At 56.1% G+C, this 26092-nt stretch overlaps 2 protein-coding genes across 2 annotated transcripts; one reads left to right on the plus strand and one right to left on the minus strand.

The window, feature by feature from the left end:
• Positions 1 to 1258: 1258 nt before the first annotated feature.
• On the minus strand, positions 1259 to 25218 carry TCF25 (TCF25 ribosome quality control complex subunit). Its single transcript, XM_080828196.1, has 18 exons — positions 24240 to 25218; positions 17253 to 17417; positions 16466 to 16540; positions 15443 to 15561; positions 14388 to 14453; positions 10970 to 11052; positions 9934 to 10064; positions 9469 to 9568; positions 8685 to 8778; positions 7465 to 7557; positions 7260 to 7365; positions 6092 to 6251; positions 4684 to 4771; positions 3777 to 3935; positions 3535 to 3625; positions 3032 to 3111; positions 1849 to 1921; positions 1259 to 1570 (listed from the first exon to the last, which is right to left on the minus strand). Exons 1-18 carry the CDS (start codon positions 24429 to 24431, stop codon positions 1412 to 1414), a joined length of 2034 nt encoding a protein of 677 aa, XP_080684322.1. The 5' UTR covers positions 24432 to 25218; the 3' UTR covers positions 1259 to 1411.
• On the plus strand, positions 19908 to 20154 carry LOC308358138 (large ribosomal subunit protein eL39-like; the record flags this gene model as incomplete). Its single annotated transcript, XM_080828197.1, has 1 exon — positions 19908 to 20154. One exon carries the CDS (start codon positions 19908 to 19910, stop codon positions 20109 to 20111), a length of 204 nt encoding a protein of 67 aa, XP_080684323.1. The 3' UTR covers positions 20112 to 20154.
• Positions 25219 to 26092: the final 874 nt, after the last annotated feature.

Below are 26092 nucleotides of genomic sequence, written 5' to 3' on the forward strand. Positions count from 1 at the left end.
GATCATCTCTCGGGGCAGCGGGCCCAGAAGCAAACAGTCTCACCACGGCCTGGGCCCAGCCTCTCTCTGCTGCACTCTCTCTAGGACACTGGCTCTGCTCTGAAGGTCACAACTCCCGGTTGTAAAAGGGCTGCTGCGACTCCCGACACACGTTCCCATGCGGGCGTACTTAAGGAGAGGCTAGGTGTCAAGCTCACCTTGCTTGCCTGTCTCCATCAGAGGACAGACCCCTTCCTGGAGGAGCCCAGCAGACCCCCGTCCTGCTGGCTGAAGCTTATCACAGGGCACCCTCGTGGGACAAACGTGGATCTAGGACAGCCTGGGATTATGTTGGTCCTCCTCGATCCCACTCACCAAATCCAGGTAGAGAGACAAGGACTAAAGTCTGGGTAGTAACTGACAGACACGAGCATGGGTGCAGGGCACCGTCCTTGTCACAGGTGTTCACGGCAGAGACTTTCGTTGCTGACCCCCAAACATAGGGAGTCTCCAGCTGGGAACTCCTGACAGGACAAGCTCACAGGCCTCCCTCCGCCACCGCCGACAGCTGACCGCACAACCGTGTCTACAGCACCTCGGGGGGGTTCCCGGCAGGCTCAGCCCCACGGATCCTGGCCCAGAACGAGTGAGCAGCACACCCGATGGGGTGGAGGTCAGGGCCGGGAGGGTGCCCGGTAGACTGGCAGCTCACCACCTCGGTGTCCTTGACCCTTCCACAACCCATCTGGCTCCTGAGCTCCAAGCAGCTCTGTGTGGCGCTGAGTAGCAGGCGGGCCAGGACTTGCCCCAGGTGATGACCCCTTCCCCACGCTGTGTTCACCTCCCCCCCACCAATCAGAGACCCCCTAATCCCTGCCATGTACAATCTCCAGAGCCGCCAGGACATCCTTCCCAAGGTCCACCTCTCAGCCTCCCTCCAGCCCAGTAAAGCCACTGTGACTCTGTCTCAGTGGTGCCCAGCCCTAGGGCTCCGGTATCAGCCCCTCCAGCCTCCGGCCAGCCTGTCCAGGTTCCCAAGCAAAGCAAACATCTTGGTGTTCCCAGCTGGGATGTCGCAATGGAAACCTGTGGGACCTTCTCCGCTCCGTGGCCCAGACTGTAAGGGCAGGGCGGCCACGGAGAGAGCTCACATGGGGCTGGGGCTTGGCTGCTTGTGACCCTGGGTCATGTTCTCTGCTGGGACACCTAGGGGGCTGGGCGGATCCTGGGCCCACCTGCCTCACACTGGGCACAGAGTCCAGGAAAGAAGAGCCCACAGTGCAGGGAGCGTAACCCATTCACATTTATAGGCGACACAGGAGGCAGGCGGACGACACATCAGCATCTCTACTCCAGGGAACTGGCCAATTCCGACCAGAACAGCAATCAGGAACATAATTGTACAGCGTTGGGGCACGGCATCTCCGCGGGCTCAGTCCCACTCCCCGTCCCCCTCGGGGTTGTCCTCGCGAGCTGCCTCCACGTCGTGGAAGTGGAAGTTGGCCATCATGTCTCGCACGGCCAGCATCAGCCTGTTCAAGCCTTGGTTGTGGTTCAGACCCCCAGCCCCGCCGTCCTCCAGCCGCTCCCCCTGCAGCAATGAGACTCGTCTGAGCTGAGGCCGTCCTGGGTCCTGAGGCCCAGTGCTCCCACCCCAGCTCACCCAGGACCCTGTTGAGAAGAGGACGCTTCAAACCCAAGCACAAGGCCAGGCCCCAGTGCGAGGTCCAGGAGCCATGCCTGGGGGAGGGGCTGAGGTGGCCGTGACGGTTTCAGGCAGGCTTGTCCCAGCCTCCTGAGCGGGCTGTGGGCGCCCACAGCCCTGCCTGAACCCACGTGGCAGAGAGAGGCCAAAACATGCTCACATACCTCCATGGTGTAATTGGGCAACAAAGACCGGAAGAAGAGGGCGATTGTGTTTCCATGGCTGACGGGACTCAGCCTGAAAGAGGAAGGTAGGTCAGATGGTGCAGCTGTGCGCCCTGCCCTGGGGTTGGGGCCGGGGTGCACCAAGGCAGCCAGCGCAGCAGCTGGGGCACAAGCTCAGGCCTCCCAGGGAAGGTCACCCAGAGGGGGCGGGCCCTTGAGGACCTGGCTAGCTGAGCTCAGCAGAGAGCGGAGGGTCACCTGCCACGGCTCAGTGGCTCGCTTTTGAGAAAAGCCATGCAGGGGCTACAAAGTGGTCACGTGAGGAGAAGGTTCTAGAGTGTGCTGGGGAGTGCCCTCCTGGTAAGACATGGCGCTGGAGCCCAGCTCCACGGGCCATTTGAGGATTGGTGGCCTCGGGTTGGCACAGCCCTTCAACCAATCCTCAGGGCTACACTGTCCAGCAAGGCAGCTCTCTGAACCCACCACATTAAAAATGTGTAAGTGTCACCTTGATCGATCTAAGAATTAAAGTGGGCACTCTTTCCCTAGAAGCATGCAGTCCAACTTTTAGAACGTAATTCAGTTAAGAAAAAGCTTTTTATTCTATATAACGTGCTCAACTGAAGCCTGGAGAGGGCATGCGTTCTGGAATGGGAAAACCTGCCTGGGACTTCCAGAGCTACAGGCTGTGCCGACAGCCTGTGGTAAGGCCACCTCTCAGCCTGGAAGGCCACGAGGAAAGCAGAAGGCAGCTTTCCCATGATCCAAGGCGAAGTGCCGTCCCGCTCCACTGCAGCTCTCCCGGGCTGGGCCACACGGGCCCTTCTCAGTCCGCAGGGCCCCCGGCGCCAGCAGACTCGGGCTGTGGCTTGGATATTACACTGCCTGCTGGGTTCCGCACGTAACACGGCCCCACGGCGCTGCATAGGCCAGGAGGGCGCAGCTGGTACGCTCCTCCAGCTTCCCACCGTTACGTCCGACACCTGCTCTAGAACCCCACGGGAAAACCCTCCTTCGTCAGACAAGCAAGTGAAAGGACACGGCCGGCAAAAGCGGACCTAGACCCCGCATCACCCTGTCCTCGGGGGCCTGGGTCTGGAGGAGGCAGGGAGCCCCAGGGAGCCGGAAGCACTGACCTCAGAGCTACACAAGCAAAGGAGCAAAGCAGGAGGCGGAGAGGTACCTCTCGGGTCTGACGTAGGAGTAGATCGTGTCCAAAGGAGGCAGAGGGTCGAAGCCCATCACAGACTGCGTGGTCACATCCTTCAGAAAGGGAAGCAGACCCACCGTGAACCCCGGCCGTGCCCCCAACAGACTTCCAGCTGATTCCAGCCTGGACTAGCCTCTCCACGAGGAGTCCGTCCACTGAACAGAATCGGTCCCTGGCTGTGCGGTGCATCTGCTGGACGCCGGGTGAAGGGTGGGGACAGCCTTGCTTCCACCCAGACAGGCACTCTGCCCCACTCAGATGGCCAAGGACACCTGTCGGCCAAAGGGCACGCGCAGCAGGGGAGGAGCAGAAAGCCACGCTCCCTGTACCAGGATCTCTCACCAGAGCACCCCAGGGCCCCCGCTCTGAGTCCTGGGAGGTCAGCCGGCCAGGAGCAGCCCCCCTCTCAAAACCCCAGCTGTGACGGAAGGGGCCCGCAGGCGACAAAGCCCCCATTTCCAGGCCCTCTCCCTTACCGGGGGGAGGGCGGCAACAGCCTCCTTGACCTCGGACAGGACCACGTGCCGGTGGATGTTCCTGGGCGCCCGCTGGTAGAGCACCTTCCGCCTAAGGCCCAGGGAGAAGAGGCGTAGGCATGTGGCACGGAGCCCGCCCTGGCCCCACGGCCACCCCTGTGACCACCACCCCGAGCACAGGGCTTCACCACCCACCAGGCCAGGTGCTGCCCGCCTCGCCCCCACCGGCCCCCCAGGCCCACCTGCTCTCACACGCTCCCACCGCAGGGTCCCCAGAGTCCACCGCCTGCAGAACTTCGCGGACGTTCTCCTCCAGCCAGCTCATGGTGGCAGGCTCCTTCCAGAGGAAGTGTGACCTTCCAAGGTACAGGCTCACCAGCTGGCTTAGGGCAGGGGGCTGGCTGTGGGAGACGGGGGCTCATGAGCTGGGCCTGCCAGGGCATGGACTCCACACACCCACCAGCCCCCGGGGGGGAGGCACAGGGGCCCGTCTAGCAGCCTGGGGGTGGAGCAGGTTGCCCAGAAGGGCTGCTGAGCTGGGATAGGCCGCTGCCCAGACGTGGGGATACACAGGCATCTGCTTCCACAAAATGGGTACTTTTTAGTAAGAACAAGGTCTTTGATAGAACTGCCAAACAGAAGGGGCGTGTGTAGGTCTGCGCAGGCAGAGATGCTGGAGGACCTGTGCTGGTTTACTAACAGGGTCTGAGGAAGGCCGGCTCCCACGGTGCATGTTTTCCTTTTTTTTCCCATGAGACATTTGGGAAAGACAGTTGGTGCACATACAGCTGTGTGACTACACTAACACCCGTAGGGTTACCAACCCCGCCCAGCAGGGCTGGCGCATCGGTCCCCACACCCTGCCCACTTCTCAGCAGGAAGGCTCGTGCTTGGGGCTGCATGTGGCCCACGTGCCGGCCGGCACTGTGTCCAGGCAGTGAGGACATGGGGCCCAGCCCTCCACGGTGGGAGAACGGTCTGGCCACCGAGGTCCCTGTAGTGAGCACCTGACAGGACTCTCCCTGGGGCAGGAGAGAGCAGTGATGGCCAGCCTCACGAGCCTCAGGTCTGAGTGAAAACGGTCCCCAGGCTCTGCTCCCAGGGGCACCCCCATGACCCACCTGTGGGCGGGCACTGTCCTGTCTTTACCTGATCTCGGCCTCCGGGCCAAAGAAGCGGTGCGTGGCAACGGCAGCATCGGGCCGCACACTGCAGTACTCAAGCAGAGGCAGGAGCACTGCAGGAGGAAGCAGGGGCCCCCAAGGGCGTGTGACAGGGTGAGGCCAGTCTGCCCGTCCCAGCCCCCAGGGGGTCTCTGCCACCTCGGACAGGGTCTCTGCCCTGCTGCCTCCCAGGGGCCCCATGTGCATCTGAGGGCACCCCACAAGGCGTCCTAACCACTGAGGCCCTACACATTCCACCTGCGGGCTACTGGAGGGGCCAGCTCATGGGGTTCGGGCTCTGGGTGCAGACACTTGTGACAGCGCTCTCCCTCTGAGCACCGGAGGCCGAGTGGCCAGGGATAGGAGATAGCAGGGCAGCTCGGTGGGCAGCAGGACCCCCAGGCTGTATGGAAACACCACCAGCAACCATCCCGGGCTGCCAACAGACCCGAGGCTGTACGGAAACACCGTCAGTTGTCCCATGGCTGCCAACACCCCTGGCCCCACACGAACAGCTAGCGCCCACCGGGGGCCTCGCCTCCTTGCTACATGCAGCTTGATGAGGAAGGGTCAGTTCTCCCAAGACCTGGCCCGGCAGCCACGTGTGTTAGGCCCAGATGTACAAGCAGAGATTGAGAACACCGTCTGGTGGGAACCCTCACTGACACGGGCTTCGATCCTGTCCTGGCCACCTCCTCAGACCTCCACCCCCTCGTCTACACCCCCCGCTCTGTTCTGTCCCCAGCACCTCGTATCACCTGATACACCGTCCTTTTCAGCTCATTCCACTGTCGGCTCCCTGCCCTAGGCTGTGAGCCCGAGAAGTGGGGACCTTGGCTGCCTCCTCTGCCTGGGATGCAGCAGGCTCACAGAGATGAAGGGTGACTGACGGGACTGTGGGGACAGTGTGCCTGAGCCACATGGCCAGTCCCTGGCACACAGCCCTCTGTGAAACCGCATGTGGCAGGAGGGCCCAACTCCACCAGGACCCTGGCGGGACAGGAGGCTGCTCTCTGATCTCCTGTCACCACCGAGATCAGCCCGCAGGACTCTGTCCCCGCACGGACACCGGCCCATGACTCCAGAAAGCTCAGGGATGGTGCAGGAGCCTGTGCTGTGCAGTCCCAGGACAATCCTGTCTCTGAGTTCTTCAACTCCCTGAGAAGTGCGGTCTGTGGGCTGGGCCCCTCCTGCACGGCTCTGCTGACACCCCGCAGCTCAGGGCCCTCTCTCTAGGAAAGACCTGTCTTCTGAGAGTAGGTTTTTCTCTGTCAATATCGAAACACTCATCCTAAAACCCCAAGACAGTTGGAGACCAAAGTCACTTCTGACTCATGTTCAGCTTTCTAACTGTGCTTGGGGGGGGGGGGGCGTGCTCATGAGGGTGCACCCACCTCCGGGGAACATGGTGAGGGCCTGTCGGATCAGGACGGACGCCTGCTCCCTAGCAGAGCTCAGCTCCTGTTCCGGGAGGTCTGCTTGTTGACTCAACAGGAAATAGGCCAACGGCACAGAGAAGGCGAAATTTGGGAGCTGAGACAGGTTCCGATGAGCCTGCAAGGGCCAGAGAAACAAAGTCTGGAGTGCTGATGCGGCAAAGACAAAGGACGCACGATTTCCAGATGCTCCGAGTCTGAGCCCTGGCGATGAGCACAAGTGTCATGTTGGCATCTCTCTACTTGGCATAAAGAACTCTGTGGCACGTCTGGGGCTTTCTCTTGGCAGGAGACAAGTAACAAGGCCGGGGGGGGGGTGGTGGTGGGGATCGACAGGGACAGAAGAGAGGAAGGTCCCAGGGGAGGTGGAGTCAAGTGGGGTCACAGGCGCCCACAAGCAGGCAGCCCGTGCTCACCCACAGTGGGAAACTCGGGAAGCCCGGGTCCAACGAGGAGCATCCCTCCCCATGCTGGGACCTGATCACATCCGTGAACATGGCCAAGCACTTTGCTGGCCTTTCTCTAAGTGTCTGTAACAGACAACACACAACGGGCCAGGTTTTCTCCACTAAAGCGGGGCCATGGTCTCCACAGTTCAGCAAACGTTCCCCTTTAGCCCTGCTGTGGAGGGAGGGTGCGCTCCTTGGAGCTCCATTTGGGGGCTGCAGAAACTTCTGTAAACTAGGTCCCCAGAGGGGGGACTCCTCGGCCAATGAGCCAAACGAAAGGGTTCAGAGTGACTCATGTATGTGGTCATTTCTCAGTGACACCCACCAGCCCCACCTCATGGGAGGTGGTCAGGGTCACACATCCCCAAGAGGGCACCATCCAACAGAAACATATTTTCTAGCAGCCGAATTAAAAACGGAACAGGTGAAATGAATGTTATTACTATTACACTTAACCCTAACCCTAAAACAGCGTCACTGCAACACGCCATCACTAACAAGGTCAGCGGTGAGGCAGTGCGTTTTTTACAGTTCTGCCTTGAGGTCAGGACCACGGAGGCGGGGGTGCGCGCGCGTGTGTGTGTCCGTCCCATAGGCGCCCCGCCCCCCACAGCTCTGGCGCCTGCGGAAGCAGAAGCGGCCCAGAGGGAGACAGGGAGGGAGGGGCGCACACCCACCTCCCACTCCTGGAACAGGCGGATCAGGTACTCGTAGTTGCGCGCCCGCAGGGCCAGGTGGTCGATGAGCAGCAGCATGCAGAGGGGGTCCTCGTCGGGCTCCAGGCTGGGGGGGCGGCACAGGCGAGAGAGCGCCGCGTGGGCAGGGGCGGGCAGCTGCAGGCGCGGGCCGCGGGGACCCCGGGCGTCAGCTGTGGGCGCTTACCTCAGGATGAGCTTGCAGAACTCCAGCGCCGTGCGCGGGCAGCCTCGCTTCTCCAGGAAGCTCATCTGTTTGTAGAGGGCCAGGTAGAAGCTCCTAGACCCAACACAGTTCCTGGTGAGCCAGGGCGGCCGCAGCCCCCGAGCCGCACCGCCGCCCACTACCCGCTGGCGCTTCCCGGGCAGCCCGGGCGGCACGAAGGGTCTCGAGCGTTCCTCGGTCTGCGGCCCGGCGACGCTCCGCGCTGTCCGGTTACACGGGTCCCCAGGGAGCGCAACAAGCTCGCCATTAGCTCAGATCGTCTTGGTTCTGGCTTACTGTTCAGCATTCTGGGGAACAGTCAACCTCTCCTCCCATCACTACCGTGGGAACCTCCAGTCCCAGGAGTGGCTAGGGCGCTGCTGCCCGGCGTCAGGTTTGCTGAGCTGGATCCTCTGGGGGGACTGGGACTGTTACCAGTGGACACCACCCTGCTGGGCCTGCACGTGTTAGTATGTTATAACCTGTCTCCAAGAACCAACAATTTCACTGGAGAGACGAGTGGAACATACACAGAACCAGACAATCGTGCAGTAGGGGGTCCAAGTGTCCTGGGACCCGGGCTGACGGCCAAGGTGTGTGTGCGGGACATGAGCAAGGCTGCTGGAGGCCCTGAGTGGGTGAACAGGGCATCAGGACAGGACACACCCATCTCCCCCACAAGGCCCTAAAGGCCAGGCCGAGGGCAGGAATCCAGGGGGTGAGGAGCGCTGGTGTCAGAGCAGGGCTCTGGGGCGGGAGACACATCTGTGAGAAGACAGTGTCACGCAGTCATCCCCGTTCAGTGCAGGGAACGGGATCAGACTGCGTTCAAACAGCTCGATGATGGAGGAACGTAGGGCTGCCCACAAAATATTCCAGAGCATTCCAAACTCATGGGGCACAGATCCTTTTGTCCAAATATACAAGGAAACACAACTACACACCCCCTGATCAAGCAGCAGCTTATTGGACTCATTTCTCTCAAGGACAAATGTAACCCCGGGCTAGCCCGGCCCGTCTGTCCTCGAGTCCAGCCCTCTTACTTCAGGTTCCAAGCACAGTGAGATCCCCTGGTGTGAGCCAGCAGGAGGGACAGCTCGGGGACAGACCCCTGCCACCTGCCCTAGCGGCACCTACAGGGATACTCCCGTCCCGTCACCGCTCTGACACACCTCGACACACCTGTCATCCTGGAAACCCACCTGTTCTCGGGTCTGCGGTAGTCCAGCCGGCAGGTCCCGCTGGTGAGGCTGAACAGGGGGTGGAAGGCGCACTCCATGCTGTACAGCGCTCTCTCTGCGGGCCGCACGGACACCAGGGCAGGTGTCACGGCCGGCGCGCGGCCCTCCAAGCCTAGCCCCCAGGGCTCACAAGGAAAGCTCTCAAAGGAAGAAGGGAGCACAGCAAGGGTTCTGGAAAGTGCCACGGCGCAGCTGTGACCCTGGGGATCACGGATGCCGCTCTGTGCACTGACCTCACGCAGAGGGACGACTCTCTAGACAGGGGGATACGAACACACGTCCTCACAAAACCCACATGCGCACATCCACAGCAGCTCAATCACGGGACCCAAGAAGTGGAAACTACCCAAGTGTCCGCCAAGTAACACACCAAACACAGCCCATCCCCGCTACGGAGCATCATCTGACTGAAGAGGAGGGAACCCTAAAGACATGACGGTAAATGAAAGAAGCCAGGCCAGGGTGCCTGGGGGCTCAGTCAGTGACGCATCTACTTTCGGTTCAGGTCGTGACCCCAGGATTGTGGGATCGAGCCCCGAGTCGGACCCCAAGTTCAGTGGAAGTCTGCTTGTGATTCTCTCCTTCTGCCCCTCCCGCCACCTCTCTCTCCCCCTTCTTCTCTTAAAAAAAGCCCTGGCAATGGCTATGTATGGCCAGCACCTTCTGGGACAGCGCCTGCGCTCCTTCAGCAGAGGGGGTCTGGGCCTGAGGGGTGGCAGGGCCGGGCGCCCAGGCGGGCTCTTACCGACGAGGTCTCGGGCCATCTCCTGATCCTCCTGAAAGCGACAAGCATCACTGAGCTGCAGCAGCGAGTCCACGTGGTACGGGCTAGTCTGGAGCAGAACCTACAAGCAAAGCGGGGACGCTGCTGGGGCCACAGGCCATGCCTCCTGGACAGCCTGCAGCAAGGCTGCAGCCCCAGGCGGGGCTTTCTCTCAGCCACTGAAACCAGGCTCATCGGTGCTGGTAAGCTGCATCGCCAACCAGGCCTGTGGTGGGAGTAGGGACTCCGTGCCCCAGGACCTCTACCTTCACCCTCTGCCAGTACCCCCAGCCCCGGAATCCAGGCGTACAGCAGGGGTCAGAGGAGCCAGAAGGAGAAAGGGCTTGTGGGCCGAAGGACCGCAGGCTGGGATCCAGGCGTGGGGCAGCCTGGGTCACTGAGGAGAGGATGTAGACTAGGCAAAGACACTCTGGGGGACACACGCACCACGATGTTATTAGGCTCCATGGACTCCACCGCGGCCAGGAACTTGTGCTGGGTCTGCTGGTACTCCTCGCTGTGCTCAAAAGCAAAGGAGGAGAGGCCCTTCTTGGACTCCAGCAGCCTCATCGACAGACCTGCAGGGAGGGCAGCGTCAGGCCCCTCCTGCTGACCCCCACAAGCAGGCTCGGGCATACCCCACTGAGTCCCCGTCAGAGCGTCTACTTTCCCACAATGCCCAGGTCTGACTGCCCGTGGTGTGGTCCACACCAGCTTCCCACCTATGCTTTTCCCAGGAAGAGACTGCTTCCCCCACGGGTGTGGCCGGATCACCAATGTCCTAAGACAACAGAGGTGAGGACACACAGGGTGCCACCCCCCCCCCCCACCAACTGGCTGGGCTTGAACACCAGGCAGAGCCCAGATCAAGCTGGGCACGGGAGACCATTGGAAGCCCTTTTTCCTCCTGGCAGGAATTGGGTGTACGAAGCCGTTTCTTCCGAGGAGCCTTCAGGAGCATCATGAAATAGGTAAATGGTTCCAGGCTACCCTCCTGCCACACCACGGAGCCAAGGGGACTCGTCTGCCCTGGCTCGGGGCTTCTGCGAAGAGCTTCCCGTGTCCACGCTGCCGGCACGCGGGACACGGGCAGGGCAGGGCCGTCACATGCTCCCTCCATGACAACGATGGGTGCCCTTGTCTCTACCCTCTCTCTCGCCCCAGTCAGGCCCTATACCCAGGGGCTCTCAGATACGGGGTGTTTACGCCACACCCCAAGTGCTTCTGCACAGTTTCTGATCTTAAGTTCTACAGACTTACTAGCTGGCAACAAAGTACAAACTATCACACCTGGAAAATAAACGAGATCGCTTCCTACAATACAGTATCCACAGGAAAAAAGTAGAAAAAAGCTTCATGAAACCCTATTTGAGAAAACACACAGCTGGTATATGGGGGGCCAGGGGGTCCTCGGTCCTCCGGCACCAGGCCATGGAGCCCACACAGCCGCGCACCTGCTCTGCCGAAGCCTGCAGCCCCTCACCTGGTTTGGCGTACCGCGGCCAGGTGCTCTTCGGGGTTGTGAGCCAGGTACACTTGGGGTACACTCGCTGCCTCTGCCTCGGCCTGGGGAGAACAGACATGCTCACAGCTTCCCTTCACCGCCTGACCCCTGCAGGGACCGTGGAAACAAAACTGTGGGGAAGGGAAGGATGGGGGCGGGGGTGGCCAGGACACAGGACCCTCGGGGCGCCTGGGGAGCTCAGCTGCTCAATCTGCCTTCAGCTCAGGTCATGATCCCAGGGTCCTGGAATTGAGCCCTGCTTCGGGCTCCCTGCTCAGCGGGGAGCCTGCTTCTCCCTCTCCCTCTGCTGCACCCCCTGTTTATGCTCTGTCAAAAAAAATATATAAAATCTTAAAAAACAAAAAACAAAAAACAGGACCACCGCCAGACGAAACTAGAAACCGTCACCTAAATGACCAAACAATCAGAGAAAGAAAAACAGAAAAGGGGCGCCTGGGTGGCTCAGTGGGTTAAAGCCTCTGCCTTCAGCTCAGGTCATGATCTCAGGGTCCTGGGATCGAGACCCGCATCGGGCTCTCTGCTCAGCAGGGAGCCTGCTTCCCCCTCTCCCTCTCTCTCTGCCTGCCTCTCTGCCTACTTGTGATCTCTATCTGTCAAATAAATAAATAAAATCTTAAAAAAAAAAAAAACAGAAAATTTATAGTCCAGCAAAATGGCAGAAAGAGTAAAAAGGAAACAAAAGCAGAACACCAAAGATAAAGACACAGAGAAGAGCGAGCCTGTAGGCGCCCTGTGGAAGGAAGCAATTTGCATCCCTAAGGACCAGGCCGGACAAATGCCATGCCAGATGGGCACAGAGGACAAAGGGAGGGCCTCTGTGCCTCTGTTCTAAGGTGGTCCTCTCCTCCCCTCGCAAGATGCCGCCAGCGCAGCAACAGGTTTTGAAAAGGGAAACACGGTAACCATGAAAAGAACTGGTGTAGCAGGACACTGATGTCAACATGCTTCTGGGTGGGAATGAGCAAGACAGAGCACGAGGGGGCGGCTAGAACGGGAGGCCCGGCTCCCGAGATGCTGTGCCTGGACGGCCCCCTCCCCTTGGCCGTGCGCTCCACCTCCATTATCCGGGGGTCTCAGCTCCAGGGGCCAGACCGCCCTCTTGAAGCTGTGGCCACAAACAGGTTATATATTGTCACTTAGGCTTTTTTTCTTAAGCTGAGTAACAGGCAGGTGGACATATGGACACTCTTCCCTATACTTTGATAATCTGAACCATCTCACTGAGAAAAAAAAAGGATGAGTAAGAACTGGTCTGTATTAGGAACAGGAGAAAAAAAAGCATGTTTCTTCTCCCAACAAGAAGGCAAAACTGCAGGAGAAAAAACATGATACCTGAAAAGCATGGTCAAAATCTAAAGAAAACTCATCATTACCTATAAAATTTTAAGCTTCTAGCCCTGAAATTTTGGTCAGCTTAATTTTTCTCAATTAGCAGCAAAGCCAACACGGGGTTTGGATTCTGGGATAAGTCTGATCTTTGTTACGTAACAGTTCTCAGTGCTTGATGACTTCTGGGAGACGCAGCGAGAAATGCTCTGAGAAATGCTCAAACAAGGGTCTGTTTGCAGGACTGTGTGTCGGAGGGGTGGGTGTTCAGCTTTCTGGACCCCCAGCACCGAGGCCGGCTCTGATTGGGAGTGTGGATGCTCAGAACTGCCTGAACCCCCGAACCGCAGATAGAGCCCAGCCGTGCACTGAGCAGGGGAGCAGGCAGACACCAGCAGGGCAGGGGGAGGGCTGTCCCTCCCGCTGTCGGGGGAAAAAGCCGTGCATAGGCCTCTGCAGAACGGAAGGCGCTGCCAGAGAGGACAACCAGAAACACACCGGGTCCGCCTGTGTGCAGAGTAAGGGATGAGGGAGACGAGGGAACCGGAGCTTCTCAGGGAAGCCTTTGGCGGGACTTCAAGTATTCAATCGATGTTCTAGAAGTATGCTACTACTATAAACACAGTAACTATAATCACTGTGAATGACCGTTTACGCAAACATAAGACTGGGCAGAAACATGAAGGAATGGCAAAGACGGACCCAGCTGACCCAAACCAGTGGAACAGGGTGGGGAGAGACACGCCGTTCAGCCAGGTGACAAAGAGGAACATCCTGAAGTGACAATGTTTTTCATCAACATTCTGAAAGAAGACAAAGTAGAAATCCTTGTGTCCTGAGTAACTTAACACCCAAGATAAAACCAAACACCATTAGCAAATAACAAGAACAATTGCTCGTCGACAATATCAGACAGAATGTAAAACCCCAACCCCACTGCAGGTCAGACAGCAGAGGGCTGCGGTACTTGGAGGGCAGTGGAGACCTGGAGCTGACCGCACACGGGGAGAGCTACCGCTGAGCAGTTTCACTAGAAATGACCCCCAGCTGCAGGGAGACCACAGCCGACACAACAGCCGACACCTGTGCCCTGGGGCACGAGCACTCCCCTCATCCACCTACAACCTAGAACCCAGCCAGGCAGAACCAGGTGGTGTGGCACACGGCAGAGGGGCCCAGACGGGGGCAGTAAGCTCTCCTGAATGGTGATCTTGGAGGGGGGCTCAAAGGAGACAATTCTATTCTAAATTGCTCCCCCCTTTATTTTTTTAAGATTTTGAGAAAAAGAGAGCGCACACACGAGAGCATGTGTCTGTGGGGATGGGGGCAAAGGGAGAGAGAGAGACAAACGGGGCTCTAAGTGCAGAGCCCAAAGTGGGGCTCAATCCCAGGACCCCAAGATCATGACCTGAGTTGAAAATAAGGGTCTGATGCCCAAGAGACTAAGCCACCCGGTGCTCCTTGCCTCAATTTTTTTTCTAACAAGCATTTAATTCTACATTAAAAAAAAATACATATACTGAAAAGACAAAGCTTCTGCCGGTGTGGAAGCTCACAGTCAGAGCTGGCCTCAATGCTGGAGGTCAGGAAAGCTAACACCCACCCTTCCGACACACAGTCCTGCAGACAGACCCTCAGAGCGCTTCTCACTGCGTCTCCCACAGGTCGTCAAGCACTGAAAACTGTTACATAACAAAGATCAGACATCCCAGAATCTAAACCCTGTGTTGGCTTTGCTGCTGATGGAGAAACAAAAATTAAGCTGGCCAAGATTTCAGGGCTAGAAGCTCAAAACTTCAGGACCTCCAGAATCTCTGTAAAATTGTGACTCACATGCTAGCAAAGGCGGTGTGAGGGCTGGAGCCCAGATGGTCATGGAAACAGCCAAACATCAGCTCCTCTCTGACCCTTCAGGTTCTGCAGAATTTGCAGAACCAGAAATTCGAAGGCTTTCCTTTGGCAAGGAGCTTTACCTCCCTTCCCCCAAAGGTTCAGAGGCCTTGAGAATACTCCCACACATTTTTTAGAACAAAGCCAGTGTTGTGCTTACCTTTGTTCCCCAAGGACAGCTCGAGCACCAAAATACCTTTTCAGCTCTGTGTCTGGATTCAAGTGTCTAGAAAATTGAAAATTTTACAAAGAAAAATGAAATGGAGATCTTTTATGAGTCTGGGAATTCTGAAAGGTCACATAAAACTCAGCAGGGAGAACGGCTACTCTGACATGAAAGACAGCTGGCAGGCCTGCTTTCCTCCAAACCATGTGGATCACGCACAGAGGCAGCCAGGACTGGGGCTAAGTCAGAGTGGCCTCAGGCCTACAGACCAGATCAAGGTGGGCTCACTGATGCAGGGAAAAAAATAGCTTTTGGAACACTGGCAACAGTCTCTTTAGTAAGAACGGGGTTTCATTAGGCATCTACTAGGACAAGAGAGGAATAATTTATCACAGAATGACATCTTACTTCAATACCATTCAAGAAAAAAACATTCCCAGATAGATAAAGCTAAAGGACGGGTCCTTGGAAACAGAGTACTTCCCCTTTCCTTCTTCCTCCTTGTTCCTATTGCCTAAATGTTTGGCAATAGACCTACACTGCTGGGGCGCCTGCGTGGCTCAGTGGGTTGAAGCCTCTGCCTTCGGCTCAGGTCATGATCCCGGGGTCCTGCAATGGAGCCCTGCATTGGGCTCTCTGCTCAGCGGGGAGCCTGCTCCCCCCTACCCTGCCCCACCCGCCTCTCTGCCTACTTGTGATCTCTGTCTGTCAAATAAATAAATAAAATCTTTAAAACAAAACAAAACAGGGACGCCTGGGTGGCTCAGTCGGTTAAGCCACTGCCTTTGGCTCAGGTCGTGATCCCGGGGTCCTGGGAGCGAGTCCCACATCGGACTCCTTGCTCAGTGGGGAGCCTGCTTCTCTCTCTGCCTCTGCCTGCCACTTTGCCTGCTTGTGCTCTCTCTCTGACAAATAAATAAATAAATAAAATATTTAAAAACAAAACAAAAACAACAAATCTACATTGCTTTTAGATACAGGAAGTCTTTTTCAAATGTTTTTTTCCTTTTCAGGGAGTCTGTGTCTCAGCAGACAGGACAAAGCTGTACCTGTGCTCCACATACAGGACGTGCTTCTTGGAGCTGAGGGGAGGTGGCCCGGGGCGGTTGAAACCACTGCTGTCCTCAATCCTCTCCAAGATGCGATCGATATCTTCCAGCCCATTTTCCTAAAAACACCAGAACAACATATTAATCACCACAATGACTTTATTTTATTTTATTCATATGTTTTTTTTAAGATTTTATTTATTTATTTGACAGACAAAGATACAGGTAGGCGGAGAGGCAGGCAGAGAGAGAGAGGTGGGGAAGCAGGCTCCCCGCTGAGCAGAGAGCCTGATGTGGGGCTTGATCCCTGAACCCTGGGATCATGACCTGAGCCGAAGGCAGAGGCTTTAACCCACTGAGCCACCCAGGCGCCCCAATGACTTTATTTTAAACGTTGTAATAATAACAAAATTATTTTTATAAGAAACCCGCATTACACTGTTTACGTTCCGAAAGACAGTATAATCCCAATACTGAGTACTGCAAATATATTTAGAAAAAAGGAGAGAGGTCAGCACTGGCAGGACCACAGAGCCAAAAGGATCCTTGAAGGAACTCAGTCACAAGCCCAACTGCTAGTCCTTTAGGAATGCCACCTCTTCAGGTGGGACTTGGGACCAGAACTACCAGTGACAGGTCCAGAAAGCTACAACCTCCTCAGGAGACGCTGCATCTGACGGTGAAGACTGAAGGAAACAGAGTTCTGACAACAGACCGCACCTGGAGGCTCACACCTCACCATCCCGTCAGTCCAGTGGCCTAGAAAAAGCTCAGAACACGAGGCCAAAAGACTGAGAAGGGACTCTGCCAGCCAGAGAATGTCACTTCAGCTGGTGGCCAGGACGTGGATATCAAGAGTGAGGGGGTCTAACCCTCAAGGAACAAAGTGAAGGAACATCAGCCAAACTTGGTTCGTGACTTTCCCTGACCTCTAAACTAGATTCCTAATGGGAAGAAATCAAAACACTCAATAAAAATGAATTGCTTCTACCACCACTTTGAAAAACAGCCAAATGCACATACCAAAATCTCTCCTGTAGTGTTTTTCTTATTTTTCTGTTTCTTTTTCTTCTTTCGGAGTTTGCCACTTATATTAGACTAGGAAAAGAAGCACATTTTGGTCAATGGAAAGAGACAAGAAAATGTTAAAATCTGACGACTAAAGCAGCAGGCTGAAGAGGGACACGGGACCTCAAGAGACTCACAGGGCCCAAACCATCCACCCATCTGCCCTCTGCTTTCATCTTTCAGTTTGCCAACCACCCTCCCTACCACACGTAGCTGCCCTGGAGACGGGGGCCCCTGCGCATCCCCCTGCACACCTCCCCCCACACCCTTGGTGCCTCTGCCAGAACCCCTCTGGTGCCTCCACCCGGCCACCTCCCTCCTTGCAGTGTCCAGCCCCCCCCCCACCCCGAGCTCGGGCAGGGGTCCACTCCACCCGTGAGTCCGCTCTCTCCAGCTGCACCTGTCCATCACTCGCTGCACAAGCAAGCAGAAGTCCCTCAAGAGACCCTCTCCCGTGCCACACTAACGGGCTGCAGTTCCTCAAGGCCTGGCCCTCCCAGAGCCCCGCCCACCGGACCAGAGCTGCAGCCACACAGTCCCGGAGCACACACAGGCGGCGGAACACGAGCAGACCCTCCCCAAGGGTGAAGGCAGGTCGCGCGCTAGGGAACCTTGTTGAGGGGACCCTGTATGTGCCCCCTTAAGAGCTTCCTGCAAATCTTCTCCAGGGTCCCAAGGAAATTGTGGGGCAGCTGCAAGGGCCGAAAATAACAGCACAGAGGGGTGTGGTGGCTCCCCATACCTGCTCCGGGGGCGCTGCCTTGTCAGCCACTTCTCCAGCCTTCTTGCGGTCTGCGCCTCCACTCTGCGGCCTCCTTTTGCTCCCTGACACCGCGGCGCCCGTGGGCAGACCGTCGGGTCTCTCTCCATTTAGCACAGGCCCCTCCTCCAGGTCTTCGATGTTGATCTGGGGACACGGGTGAGAACAAGGGTGCTCCAGGTGTCCCGGTCACAACGCAAACGGTGATACTGAGCCGTGTCAGAGTGGAAAGGGGGGCAGAGCTGGGGCGGGGAGACCTATGCGGGATCGCTCTGAGGTCACAGTGGGAAGAAAAACACCCATGTCGATGCGCCCGGCAGAGCCGTTGTTCTTACCTTCTCAACGAGCCCTGCTTTAGGGTCATCTTAGCCAACGAACCCCCGAGATGCTAGGGCCCAGGGTGGCTCCGTGTGTCTCTGTCTTTACAGCTGACATAATGAAGAATCCCCAAACCGAACAACCTCTCTCCCTTGCTGACCACCACCCCAGGGCAACGATCTCTAAACAACCCATTCATGTTTCTTCCTGCTACCTGGAGCTCTAGCTCAGTTCATCTACAGCAGCCAACAGGACAAGGAGCTAAAGAAAAGGTAGCTAGGGACTGACTTACCTAGAGACTCTTCCCTGATAATAAAAGGAGCTTACACAACAGAACCTTGCACAGCAGTACAAAAGAGTGAACTGTGCACACACACTCACACTCACACTCTGGAGGCGAGATGGGGGCGGGGTGGGTACAAGTCGCTGGACAAGTTCTGGCCCTTCAGCCAGTCAAGAAATAAACAAACAAAAGAGGCCAATACAGAACAATGACGATGATGTTTCATCAGCCGGATGGGATGGACCCCATCTACTGCACTGAGGTCCAAAAATAAATAAAACTCAGTCTTCAATTTAGGGCATCTGAAAAATATAAAGCTCAAAACATAAAATAAAAATACGATCAAAAAAAAAAAAAAAAGATCTACTTTAACCCCCACAACCCTGAGATAACTTTCTTTTCTTAAAATTGAGATCCAGGGGCACCGGGGTGGCTCAGTGGGTTAAGCCTCTGCCTTCGGCTCAGGTCATGATCTCAGGGTCCTGGGACGGAGCCCCGCATTGGGCTCTCTGCTCAGCAAGGAGCCTGCTTCTCCCTCTGCCCTCTCCCTGCTTGTGCTCTCTCTGTCAAGTAAATAAAATCTTAAAAAAAAAACAAGACCTAATATTGGGGGGGGGGGGAGGACGCCTGGGTGGCTCAGTCAGTTAAATGTCTGCCTTCCACTTGGGTAATGATCCCAGGGTCCTGGGACTGAGTCCCATATCCAGCTCTCCGCTCAGGGCAAGTCTGCTTCTCCCTCTGTTGCTCCCCCTTGCTTTTGCTCTCTCTCTCTTACAAAAAAAAAAAAGAGAGAAAGAGAGAACAAATCTGAGATCATACTGTACCTGGTGAGTTTTCATTGATTTTTTTTTTTCTTTTTGAATCTACTGTCTCAGCTGAGAAAGTATCAAAGAAAAGAAAGCAGGAACAAGTTTTTATCCTTTGGTTTTGCTTGCTTTGTTCACCAAGGGAAATTTCCAAGTGGCAAAGATAAATTTCAGGAGTATATTATGCTTGTCTGTCTATAAATCCATTCCTGACTTGAAAACGCTAGAATCCTACCAAAGCAGCATCTGCCCAGCACCACCCAATACTATGGAGATTCCTACTGTGGATACCTTTTGAGTGAGAGCACCAGGGGCCCAGGTGTGGTCTGGTTGGTTTAGATTTGGGAACAAAGAAAGAAAACTGGACTGAGGCCTCCTGGGACATTTCCTCTCAACAATGGGGGGAACTGGCACCCAAGCTCTCTCCGGCATTCAACCAAATGGTACCTCCAACGCTCCCAGTGAAGCTGGGTGCCAGCCGACTCTTTTTTTTTTTTCCCTTAAGATTTATTTCTTGGGCGCCTGGGTGGCTCAGTGGGTTAAAGCCTCTGCCTTCGGCTCAGGTCATGACCCCGGCTCAGGTCATGATTCCCGGGTTCTGGGATCAAGCCCCCCATCGGGCTCTTTGCTCAGCAGGGAGCCTGCTTCCCTTCCTCTCTCTCTGCCTACTTGTGATCTCTGTCAAATAAATAAATAAAATCTTAAAAAAAAAAAAAAGATTTCTTTCTTTGAGGGGCACCTGGGTGGCTCAGTTGGTTAAGCATCTGCCTTCAGCTCAGGTTGTGGTCCCAGGGACCTGAAATCAAGCCCTGCACTGGGGGGGGGGGGGTCCACACTCAGCAGGGAGTCTGCTCCTGCCTCTCCCTCGCCCTCCCCTCACATGTGCTCTCTTTCTCCTGCTAAGTAACAAATCTTAAAAAAAAAAAAAAAAAAAAAGATTTATTTATTTAAGAGCAAGCCAGTGTGTGCACCAGGGCGGGGGGACTGCCAAAGAGGGAGAGACGCCGGGGCAGACTCCCCACTGAGCATACATCCCCAGGTGGGGCTCAATCCCAGACCCTGAGATCATGACCTGAGCCAAAACAGAGAGTTTAAACGCTTAAATGACTGAGCCACCCAGGCACGCCCCCCCCCCTTATGATTTTCTTAATAACGCTTTCTCCTTTCCAGCCTACATTAAGAACACAGTACACAGACCATCCCGCTGTGTGTGGCTGATTGTTTCTGGCCATGTCTTCTCACAAGACTTTCAGAATCAAGCAATTCCTTGCCATGAATCAAAAGCAGAACCGTCCCATTCCCCAGTGGATTCGGGTGAAAAGCAGTAATGAAATCAGGTCCAACTCTAACAAGCGGCACTGGAGAAGAACCAGGCTGGGTCCACGGGGCATCACACATCACGAGATGGCGCACCTAGCTGGCACACATATTTAATTAAGCTGCATGAAGACCATGTTCTATCCTATCATTCTGTGAACGTCCTTCCTACCTGCCCAACAAACATGTTTTCTCAGGGAAATGATTTCGCTGTTATTATGCCTCCACACCAGTAGGCCGGTTCAGTGATAAATGGGAGACCTTTCAACTCGACTGCTGCTGTGTTTCTGATTCCTGCAGTGCTAAATTTCCCCTCCTGTCAGATCACACATAGCACTGTCCCCTGACAACCAAGTATGTAAAACGTGGCTAAGGGGCTCCTGGGTGGTTCAGTGCCTTAAGCATTTGCCTTAGGGTCAGGTCATGGACTCAGGGGTCCTGGGATCGGGCTCCCCAGTGAGCAGGGTGTCTGCCTGTCCCTCTGCCCCTCCCCCAGCTCATGCTCGCTCTTTCTTAAAGAAATAAGTAAAATCTTTAAAAAAAAAAAAGAATACAGTATATAATACATACAACATAGCTTCTATGTCATCAATAAAGCTTCCAGCAAACAGTAAGCTATCAGTAGGTAACTCTGGGGGGAATCAAAAGTTATAGGCAGATTTTTCAACTGCATGGGGATTCATGCCCCTAGCCCCAGTGTTGATCAAGGGCTAGATGTAATTATTTGTGAAATACTGATCTTCTTCACTTAGAGGGAAAATTTCTCAATGCTATCAAGTCTGGTCATTTTTAGAAGTGGGTCTGTGGGGTTTTTAGCAGACTGTCAAGGTAGCCCTTGACTCCCAAAATACTGATTTCTATTTTACATCATCTGCAACCATTGCACATTATGTTATGCTGCAAAACTTGAACTCTACATTTAAAATGGGTGAGTTTATCATCTACATGTATTACACTTCAATAAAGTCAGTTTTTAAAAACAACTCTGAATGAAATAGAAAAACGATTTCTAATCTAAAGCCAAAAAAAAAAAAAAACCACCCCTCAACCAACAGCCAGTCATGAGGACAAATTCGTAAACGAACAAAGGACAGTGTCTCTGCTCAGCTTTCCTCTCCTCAGGAGAACGGAGCTGGCCCCTGCACGTCTCTCAGTAAACCACTTAGGGTCACGGTTCTCCTTAAGCACTACTGCACCCTTCACTTGGTTTCCAGTATCATTTAATATCGACATTTGCTGAGTGCTGACTAAAGACTGCACATGTTAAGTCCCGTATCACTGATGACAACCCCATCAAGTAAGTGGGATCATCCCTAAGACCCAGGGAAACTGAAGTTTGTGTTCGGTATCTTGCCTACATTCTCTCGGCTTTGAGGAGGTGGAGCCAGGATTCAGACCTAGGTCCTTCTGCCTCCAAAGCCTGTATGCATACATTCTGGCTGGTCCTCTTAGAGGAAATGCGGAGTCCCGTGGTAACTTTTCTGCATATCTGGGTGCCAGACACAGGGTGCTGGGGACACGTTAGGGAATGGCAAGTCTCTGTTTCCACAAAGCTTGTGCTTCAGCAGGGAAACAAAGCAACACCAAATTAAAAAAAACCAACAGGTAATTTGTACAGTATATTCTGTTAATTGCCAGGGGAAAATGAGAAAAAATGAGAAAAAAAAAACAGAAGAAGGGAAATGGGAATGTGGGGGTAACTGTCCTTTTTTTTTAAGATTTTATTTATTTGAGAGAGAGCACACACACACGGAGATAGAGGGAGAAGCAGACTCTGCTGAGCAGGGAGCCCAACGTGGGTCTTGATCCCAGGACCCTGGGACCATGACCTGAGCTGAAGGCAGGAGCTTAACTGACTGAACCACCTTTTTCAGGTACCGCCTTTTTTTTTTTGTTTGTTTTTAAGAGTTATTTATTTTAGAGAGAATGAGCGCGGGGGAGGGGCAGAGAGAGAGAGAGAAAATCCTCAAGCTGACTCCCTGCAGAGCAGGTTGTCTGAGGGTGTGGGGCTTGATCTCACAACCCTGAGATCAGGATCCACAACTCAGTAACCACCCAGGTGCCCTGGGGTAAGTGTACTTTTAAAGCAAGTAGGAAGGGTAGGCAAGCCTGAGGAAGCAACATCTGACCAAAACCTGAGGAAGGAGTGAGCCATGTGTCACCTGCATACGAGATGCTGAAGGCAGAGGAGACAGCAAAGGGGACAGATCACTATGGCTAGAGCACAGCTAACAAGATTATAAAGAAAACAGCTAAGAGAGCTTATGGGGCAAACTGGGCCAGCCTGGAACCACTGGGGGGTTGTGAAAAAAAGAGGGCTGAGGTCAGACATGTGCCTAACAGGGTCACTGTGGCTGGCCTCTGTGTTCAGAGAGACTGCAAAGGAAGAAGAGCAGAACCAGGACTGGGCGGAAGGATGGTGATGATCCAGGCCACAGGCAATAGTCACCCCCAGGTGCTGCACCAGTGGTCTGAGTGTATCACGGGAGAGAGAAAGCAGCTCAGGGATGCCCTCGCATGGCTGGCGTGGACAAGAGAAAACGTGGAGATGCCCTCCACAGAGACAGGGAAGCCTGGAGGAGGCAGGAAGGGCAGTGAGCATTGGACACACTGGGTTTGAGATGTCTGTGAAAGGTCTAAGAGGGGACAGATGTTGCGCTGGATACATGAATCCCAAGACAGGGAAGGCCATCTGAGCCGATGATATCAACGTCAGAAAGCGGAAGGGAAAACACAGACAGCAGAGCCCTGAGCAGAGAGAGGTACAGCCCTTGAGTCTCTGTGACAGGATCTCACAGTGAGGTCCCCAACGATATTCCTCCTCTCCTTTCGCAAGTAAGCTCCCGCCACTTTTTCCATTTCTCCCAAACACTCTGCCCTCTGTCCATCTATCCTCCTTTCTTCTTCAGCAGGAACATTAACTTGCTTCAGAGACAAACACCACGACAGGGCTAAGAGTACAGGTTTTAAGTCAGGAAGCCTAGATTTACTCTGCAGGTGTCACTTACTACCTTGTTTGCACAAGGGGACACTATGACCGCCTTCCCGACTACGAGAATCCCATGACACAGCAGCAGTGCCTGGAATGTGTAAATGTCCTCCAAACAAAAGCTACTGCTGTTAAAGACTGAATCTGGGGGATATGGGAACCAGGAAGCACAAGGTGGTCAAACGTCCACGGAGATGGCCGGCGACAGCACAAGCTGGTTTCCGCCTGTGCACAAGTGAGGTGGGAAAGAAGACTTGGGTGTTCTGGAAGAAGTCAGAAAAATGACCGGCAAGGCTAAGGGCACATGATGGGACAGGAATACTGGGGAGACAGACTGCTGCGAGTCCAACTGCGGGAGCTGGGAGATGAGCACACGCAGGTTAATACCACTCTTGTTTCTGTACATGTCTGAGACGGTTTATAATAAAAATGTCAGAAAGAAAGGAAGAAAGCACAAGAAGCAGGGTGGGGGGGAGGGAGGGACGTCCAGCCGCAGAAGCAGAACAGGTGGAGGAGACTGCGGAGGATCTGAAGACAGGACCCGGCCCCGCCTGCACCGAGGAAGGTCAGCACTCTCAGCCCCCGCTCCCCACCATCTGCCGACGGGGAGCAAGCGCGGCCCGAGAAAGCGCTGACAAAGGTCCCTGGTCTCTCCGTCATCTTCAGACCCACCGCCGGCTGCTCGAGCGCTCGGGCACGGCGCGGAGGGGTCCAAGCTGAGCAACACAGACACGCTGGCTGCCCGCACAGGGCGGTCAGAGAAGCGAGCCCAAGACGGGGCGCGCACAAGCAAAGGACTGACCGCGGCCAGCTGCAGACACCCCGCGGGGCGTGCACCCCTTCAACTCGCGTCCACGGCGTTGGTGCTGGGCCGGGAACCTGCTGCGGGGGACCCAGCGATGAGCCAAACACCAAGTCCTGGGCTGGGAGGAGGACACAAGGCCGTGCCACGGCCCTGCGGCCGCAGGGCGTACGTAACGCCCAAGCCTGCGACTGAGCCCAGAGCCCCCAGGGTCGGAGACGTGAAGCCCCGCCCGCCGGGCTGCGGACCCGCCCCGACGTCACGGCCACGCCCCCCCCGCCGCAGCCCGGACAGCCACGGCCCTCCTCGCCGCACCCGAGCCCGACGTGGCCACGCCCACCACCGCCCCCGCGGCAGCCCAGACCACGGTGCGCCCCGCCCCTTGACGTCACGGGCCCGCCCCTCCCACCGCCCCCCTCCCACCGCCCCCACCCCGGGCAGCCCCGTTCCTCACCAGCTCGAACCGGTTGTTGACGCAGACGCCCTCCTTCCCTGCGCCCCGGGGGCGTCGGCCGCCTGGACCCCGCTTTGGACCTTCTTCTTCCGCATCATCGTCATCGTGGAGGACAAACTGCAGGGCGCCGGGCCCAAGGGGCTCCTGGCCGCGCTGTTCCCCCCTCAGCCTCCGGAGGGCCCGGCGCGACATAGGACCCAACGGCCGCTGACGTCTGGAGACCGGGAGAAGGAAGAGCAGAAAAGAGAGCGGCCGGCGCGCCTGCGCACTTACGGCGCGCTGGCGCGAGGCTGGCGTGTCGCGTCTGCGCCCTGAGCTTCTCCGGAACTTCCTCTCGGTCGACAGGGCGTCAAAGAAGGTGCGGGCGCGGCCGGGCCAGTTCTCGCGCGACTTGGGCGCCTCCGCGCGGCGGTCCCTCTGGCGGTACCGGCGCTGGGCGTCTCCGGGCCTTCCGGAGGCGTGTCCGCGACCGCCGCCGAGCGGGGGCGGGGGCTGCCCCGGCTCCGAGCCGTCCGCTCGCGAGCCCACTCTCTGCTCTGCGAGTACGGGCTCGCCGGGCGGGAGGAACCTGCAGGCGGGGCGGGCGGGGCGGCCGTGGGCGCAGGCGGGCGCGCGGCCTCGTGGTGTTGCACCTGTGCGGGTGCCCCGGGGACGGACAGCCGGGCGACCTGGAGGGGGAGCGACTGCCCTCGGTCAGCGTCCGCGGCTGCAGGCGGGACAGCGCCCTTCTCCTTAAAAGTAAACACGTGCAACCCGAGGAGCTTCCCAGAAGTGCCGATCTCCGCGCCGCTTCCTCGCCCGGATAGACTGAAGGCGAATCCCGGGGGCCGTCCTGGGAGTTTGCCTTTTGTTGGCGTTAATGTGGCCCCGGTGATTCTCCTGTTCGTCTGCCTCTGGGAATCCGTGGAGGCTCGCCACCCTTGCTGGGTCTTAATCTCCTGGGGAGATTTTTGCAATAAAGATCAAGGACGCATTCCTAGCCATTACGAGGTGGGGTCAGGCATTGATAGTTTTTAGAAGCTCTTTGGGGGTTAAAGTGTGCCGGCAAGACCGAGAACCCCCGCACTGCAGAGGTCTAAGTGCGGAGCAAGAGGCTCTGGTGTGAGTGTGTTAGAAGAGTGGAGACAGCAGCCTTGAGTGTGGTGATGGCACTGTACTAAATTCTTACCTCCTGGGAGTAGCTGGTCCCGCCATTTCAAGGAAAGAAACTGGGATTGAGAGTAACTGGCCCAGGTAGAACCTGGGTTTGCATGCAGGACTGTGGTTCCAGGGTTCAGTATATGTGCTGCTGAGGCGAGGCAAGTGAGGAAGGCCACTGGCAAGGACCAAGAAAGGGAGATGGGGACAGGATGGGTCATGGCCTCTGGGATCCCTCTCCCTTGACCCTTGAGCTCCACCCCATCCTGCCTTCCTCTTAAGCCTGAATGTTCCTCTCCGACTGGACATTGGGTCTCCGGAGACTCACGGAGGGAGAGGGTGTGCGCACACAGGTATACGTGGCAGGTCAGCCTGCGCAGGCCATCAGGGTCTTGCGGTGCTTCCCATTGGCTGACATAGCTGCTGTCTCTAGCCCCCCAAATGCACCACCTGCTCCAGGCACTCCCCTGGAGTCCCTTAGGTTTTACCCTCCCTACTTCCTGTAATCCTGCTCTTAAAGGGCTAGTTCAGGGAGAGCCTCCAGGACACTACTCTCGTCCATTCAGATTGGCCAAGGCCCGCCTAATTAAGTAGATTTTGTGTCCCCCCCACCCCCGAAGTGGTGTGAACAATTTATGCAGGTTTCTTGCCTCCCCTTTGGATCAAGACTTACGGATTCTCAGCCTGGAGCTGCTGCCTCCTTTGCCCTTCCACAA

The sequence above is a fragment of the Martes martes genome (genome assembly GCF_963455335.1).
Source record: "Martes martes genome assembly, chromosome: 17".
Classification (NCBI taxonomy): Eukaryota; Metazoa; Chordata; class Mammalia; order Carnivora; family Mustelidae; genus Martes; species Martes martes.

Coding starts and splice junctions, on each gene's coding strand:
- TCF25 (XM_080828196.1), bottom strand. CDS start 24,431: ATGTCGCGCCGGGCCCTCCGGAGGCTGAGGGGGGAACAGCGCGGCCAG. Junction 8,779..9,468: donor GATGGCCCGAGACCTCGTCG/GTAAGAGCCCGC, acceptor TGCGGCCCGCAG/AGAGAGCGCTGTACAGCATG. Junction 4,772..6,091: donor CCTCACCATGTTCCCCGGAG/GTGGGTGCACCC, acceptor TTCCTCCTGCAG/TGCTCCTGCCTCTGCTTGAG.